Raw genomic sequence first — 5,808 nt, forward strand, 5'->3', positions numbered from 1 at the left:
AATATTCAAAATTTTTGCTGTTAAAAGCTGAAATAGATGTGCACTGTAGTATGAGCAAGAATAAATTAGTGTGTTTCTGAGAAAAAAACCTCCCAGATAAATATTCTGCTCCTATCAGTGCAGGTTTAAGACAGTTCTGGATGTGACAGTTCATATGTTTGTGACCTGTCAAACTTGTCAATGTGTATCCACCTTTGTGCCCCTTTGTCTTCAGTCTAGGTCTATGCTGAGACCCCTGGAGCTTTCCTTGCCTAACCAATCAGCCAGTTCAGAGAAGGAGACTTTAAAGAGAGAACTTGACAACATGAGGACCTGCTATGGTGCAGCAAAAGAAGAAATCAGCAAATTGCAGAGAGAGCTGTCTCAGAAGGTGTTGGAGTGTAAAGCTTTGGCATCAGAGTGTGAAAGGACCAAGGCAGAATCTGATAGACAGATAAAACAGCTGGAAGATGCTTTAAAAGATGTACAGAAGAGAATGTTTGACTCTGAAGGCAAAGTTAAGCAAATGCAGACCCACTTTCTTGCTCTGAAAGATCACCTGACTAACGAAGCTGCTTCAGGAAACAGTAAGTTAACAGAGGAGCTGAAGGATCAGTTGAAAGAGATGAAAACGAAGTACGAAGGAGCCTCTGCTGAGGTGGGAAAACTGAGGAACCAGATTAAGCAGAATGAATTGCTGGTGGCAGAATTTAAGAGAGATGAAGGAAGGCTAGTGGAGGAGAATAAAAGGTTGCAGAAGGAACTTGTTAAGTTGGAGATGGAGCGAGATAAAAGGGGAAGAAATGTCACGGTGTTAGAAGGGCAGCTCAAAGAGACAGCAGCAAAGTTACAGCAGTCTGTAACTTCAGAGGAATTTGAAAACATGAAGAGTTCGTTATCAAATGAAGTGAATGAGAAGGCAAAGAGGTTAGCTGAGGTGGAAGGAGAGCGGGAAAGACTGCAGGCAGAGATCCTGCTTTTGAAGAAGGAATCTGAGAGCCAGAAAGCCCAACTGGCTCAGCAAGTAAAGCCAGAAGACCACGAGCAAATGAGGAGTGGGTTTGAGCAAAAAACTGAGACGCTTGGGAAGACGATTGCTGAACTATCCCAGAAGAATCAGACTTTGCAGAAGGAACTGGAAAGTTTGCAGATGGATAACAAGACTCTTAAGCAGCAAATCCAAATGCTAAAAATTGAAATGAAAAGCCAGAATGTGCCTTTAAAAATTCACGAGGAACTGAAGAAAGCCAACGACCTGACTGTTGAGGACCTGACCAAGAAGCTTTTTGAAATGACAAAGAAGTACAACGAAAGCAGAGCAGAAGCTGAAAAGTTGCTGGTGGAGAAGAACAGCTTAAGTGAGAGTATCAGTCACTTCCAGGCTGTGTACCTGTCTCCAGAGCAGCACAAAAAAGAAGTGGAAGCTTTAAAATCTAGTGGTATTGAGCTGGAAAAGCAGCTTGCTGAGTTTCAGAAAAAATATGATGATGAGCAAGCAAAAGTGTGCAGGCTGGTCTCTGAAAATGCTGTGGTGAGAGAGACTCTGCAGGATCAGTACGTGTTGGCTACAACTCACGAGGAGGTGAAGGCAGTCTTGAATAGCACACTGGAAAGGACTAATAGGGAGCTGTCAGATCTGAAGGGAAAAAATGAGGAGTTAAAGCAAGAACTCACGAGGGTAAATGAAGAAAATGGAACTTTGAAAAATCGGGTGAAACTCTTACAGGTTCAAATGCAAAGTGAGTATGTCAGTTTAAAAGCTCATGAGACTGCAGTGACTGCTTTAAATAAAAGCATGCAAGAACTTCAGGAGAACAATGTTGCCATTACAGCTGAATATAAGAGGGGTCAAGAAGAAATTCTCCAGTTGCATGTGGAAATTGAAGCTCAGAAGAAGGAACTTGACACAATACAAGAATGCATCAAGTCCAAATATGCCCCAATTGCCTCCTTTGAAGACAAAGAGCAAAGCTTCGAAGCCACAGTGAAAGAATTGAAAGCACAGTTGGAGGAAGAGGTGCAGAAGTGCAGAGACAGCGAGGAGGAGAACAAGAAGTGCAAAGAGGAGAATGAGAAGCTGAGAAATGGGGTTTTGTCCATCCAGAATGACTTGCAGCAGAACTACATCCTGGCAGAGAAATCCCGGGAGATGGAAAAGATGTTTGCAGGCAAACTGGAGGAGCTGAATGAGCAGCTGAGAGAACTGCTGCAGAAATATACGGGTGAAAAAGAGGAGAGAGATGAGCTGGGAGAGGGCACCAAGCAGCCCCTAACTGTGCAGGCTCAGCAGCTTTCAGCAGAACAAATCGAAGCCTTGAAGGCAGCTCTTGGTGACACTATAGAGGATCTAAGGGAAGCCCTCAGAAGTAAGAAGGAATGCTATGACAAAGAAACACTAAAAGTAGGAGAACTACAGCAGGAGCTGTCAGGGCTAAAGAAGTCTTCAATACCCTTGGTGGAATATACACAAATGAAGGAAATGCTGGAACAAGAAATCGTGGCAATCAAAGCCAGCTTGAAAGAAAAGGAAGAAGAAAACCAGGTTCAAAGTGAGGAAATCTCAAAGCTGGAGTCTGAGATGCAGCACACTCGACAAGCTTTAACAGAGCTGGAGAGCAAGGAAGTGATTGACATGTCAGAATACAGAGCCATGAAGAGCACTCTGGAGGCCCAGATCAACAGCATAGCCCAAAACTTGTCCAATGTGAATAAAAAGTACGAGGAGGCGCGGGAGGAGGCTCTGCAGGCTAAAAGGAGTGAGCTTGCTTTAAAGGATGAAAAAGAGCTGCTGCAGTTAAGGAGCTGCAGCATTGAGCAAGAAATCAAAGACCAGAAAGAAAGGTGTGATAAGTCATTGACGACCATTATTGACTTGCAGAAGAGAATTCAGGAATCTGCAAAGCAAGTAGAAGCCAAGGATAACAAGGTGGGGTGGCAGCTAGTGCCTTACTGCTAACCTGGAAATGTCAGGGTCATTCACTAGACTTCAGATTAGAGCTGCTTAAGTATTCAGGCATGATTTTGGGTGCTGAGCATTGGGTACTGAGGATTGACCCAGATCTGTGAAGCCCTGGTTTTGGTAGTGTTGTACCAGGATTGGCCCAGATCTGTGAAGGTGAAGCCCTGGTTTTGGTAGTGTTGTACCAAGTTTTTCCCACTCCTTTTCCATCAAGTTGTATTTAAACTGCTGAAACTTCCAGATTGAGCTGCAGTCTTTTGGGCTCCAAGCTCATTCTTCCATTGGAGGTGTATTTGTTGAGCATCTCTGACTTGCCTTCTGATGGTTCATTATTCTCTTTAGAAGTTAGACCTACAATGTCCTTTAGAGCACAAGTCATGTATGCCTAACTGGCAATAGGACAAGAGGAAATGGGCTTAAATTGCACCAGGGGAGGTCACCCAGTCCCACCCCCCTGCAGGGAGCAGGGACATCTGCAGCTAGAGCAGGGTTCTCAGAGCCCCGGCCAACCTCACCTGGGATGGTTCCAGGGATGGGGCAGCGACCACCTCTCTGGGCAGCCTGGGCTAGTATTCAAAGACTACTAAAGGATATTAGGTTTTGGTGAGAGACCATTAAATGAGTTTTATTTTTTTTGGTGCTTTTTTACAAGATAACAGAGCTGCTTAACGACGTCGAGCGGTTGAAACAAGCTCTGAATGGCTTGTCCCAGCTTACCTATACCACTGGGATTCCCTCAAAGAGGCAGAACCAGCAGGTTGAAGTGCTCCAGAACCAAGTGAAAACTCTGCAGCAGCAGCTGGCTGTAAGTAGTGACATGAAGCATTGCCTGAAAAGCAATAGTGGTGCTCACAGCTTCTTCTAGAAACAAGGAAATATCTATGTGGCTGGTGCAGCACCAGGGCTGCCTCTAAGCTTGGACTTCAAAAGGAGAGTGTTCATGAATTTCACTGTTCCCCCTGACTGCTTGCTTCTCTGTCAACTTCTCTGCTTACTTCTGCATGTTAGAGTTGCAGCATTTGGAAACTTTTCCAGATTAAAAAAAAAAAGACAATTTGGAGAGTTTGTGCTTCTGAGAGATGCTGCTGTAGTTCACACCAACGCCACTTCTGTGTGTGAGTTCCATGTTAACCCATGCAAAAACCCACCAGCCATGGATTTTCTCACTCTGGAAGAAAGCAAGGTGGCCTTTTCTTCATGGATTTAACATCCTGTTCTCTGCTCTGCAAATGTTTGAAGCATTTTGCTTATCATGAAGTACTGGCAGCAAAGGGGAATGCTTTGTGTTGAGTGCTGGGACTGGCTGCACAAACACATTTGTGGCCCCTGTGGCTTCAATACAGCTCATAATTAAAGCAGTGTCTGTGAGCAGAGTGAGTTAATTGTAAATCTGTACAGGAGCAGGGCACATCCTGAAGAGTTTTTTTCCAGGTTGACCCTGATAAGGCAAAGTGTTCTTGAATCAGGTGGTTTTAAACCAACACCTGACACTGTGGATGAGACAAGTTTATAGTCTTGGCACTCTAGAGCAGCCTGTCTGCAATAGCCCTTTCAGCAAAATGCTGCCAAAAAGCCATAAAAAAGTGAAGCAGTGACTTATTTCTTGGTTAATGGAGGGGATATAGTAACTTTAACCTTCAAATTCTGCTTTGGCTGGTCTGTAAGTGCACAAAACCAAGCCTATAAAGTCAGAGATAGGTAACAGCAGATGTTAAAACATGGATGACTTCACCTCCTCTTTCTGTCTTCTTTTTCTAGGATGCTAAGAGGCAGCATCAAGAGGTGGTTTCAGTTTATCGGACACATCTTCTTAGTGCTGTACAGGTATGGCAGTCCCAAAGGCAGCTTGTTTGACTCTGTCAGTGCAGAGGTTCTGGAGGCACATTTCTAATGGCCATACTGGAGAATTTCAAACTTGAAACTAGCACCAAGTACTTGTTCTCATGGACCAAAGTGACACCAAAGCTGTAGTTTTATTCTGCCACCACCTTCTTGCCACTCATCGTGTCGCTGCACATCACAACAACCTGCTGAGAGGGGGTGGTGGGGATGGGAGCCTGTTCCTAACCCTCCATCACCCCCAGGGATGCTGCAGAGAAGTGGGGTAGAAATTGGAAACTTAATGCAGACTTAGCTAGTGGCTCTCACTGAACAAAAATCTAGTCAACTGGTTCAAGTCTTAGGACTCCAGATAATTGGATGTGCAAACAAGGGACAGTGACCACAGCAGCAGGCTGCAGAGTCCAGAGGATGAGAAAAGCCATTTTTTCCCATGTGGTACCTTCATAAAGGAAAGTGCTGTGTCAGAGGCAGACCCTTCCTTCCCTTCTGAAGGGAAAAAACCAACAGAATTCCCAGAGAATTCCAGATTTTCCCAGAGGGTGGTGAAAATACAGCAACGAGTAAGACTTTGGGGTAATGTTGAAGAATCTCCTGATGTTAGTGGTGGCTGGCTGACACTACAACACTTCTCATTTTTCTTTTAACCCCGTGTTTGCTTGCTCTAGGGTCACATGGATGAAGATGTCCAAGCTGCTTTATTGCAGATCATCCAGATGAGACAGGGGCTGGTTTGCTGACGTGCTCAGTGCTGGTGCTCTGGGAGGCTGCTGCACCTTGTAGGAGTGCTGTGATGACGGTAGTGATAACCTTTGTGAGATTTATGGAGTTATAACATAGCTGCAATAAGAACCTCCAAATACAAAAATGACTTCCAAAGCTGGAACCTTTTTTTTTTTTTTTCTGGTAAAACAGTAAAATAAGGTTACGAGGTTCCAGATCTGACATTTTTGGTTAGATTAGTAAAAGATGTGGAACGTCTTTTAAGGTTGGTGTGCAAGCTGACTGTCAAAATGATGACATAGTAGTTA

General features: G+C 44.3%; 1 protein-coding gene across 1 annotated transcript in view; it reads left to right on the forward strand.

Annotated features, from left to right (window-relative positions):
* Positions 1–5,602, forward strand: part of UACA (uveal autoantigen with coiled-coil domains and ankyrin repeats) — a gene marked incomplete at its 5' end in the record, with an annotated part of 17,231 nt that extends 11,629 nt beyond the window's left edge. Inside the window, 4 exons of the mRNA XM_008939117.1 lie at positions 215–2,905; positions 3,591–3,743; positions 4,697–4,762; positions 5,446–5,602. Of these exons, the coding sequence (XP_008937365.1) occupies positions 215–2,905; positions 3,591–3,743; positions 4,697–4,762; positions 5,446–5,517 (2,982 nt within the window). The remainder of the gene's footprint in view (positions 1–214; positions 2,906–3,590; positions 3,744–4,696; positions 4,763–5,445) is intronic.
* Positions 5,603–5,808: the final 206 nt, after the last annotated feature.

Source organism: Merops nubicus, unplaced genomic scaffold (assembly GCF_000691845.1).
Source record: "Merops nubicus isolate BGI_N331 unplaced genomic scaffold, ASM69184v1 scaffold4834, whole genome shotgun sequence".
Lineage (NCBI taxonomy): Eukaryota > Metazoa > Chordata > Aves > Coraciiformes > Meropidae > Merops > Merops nubicus.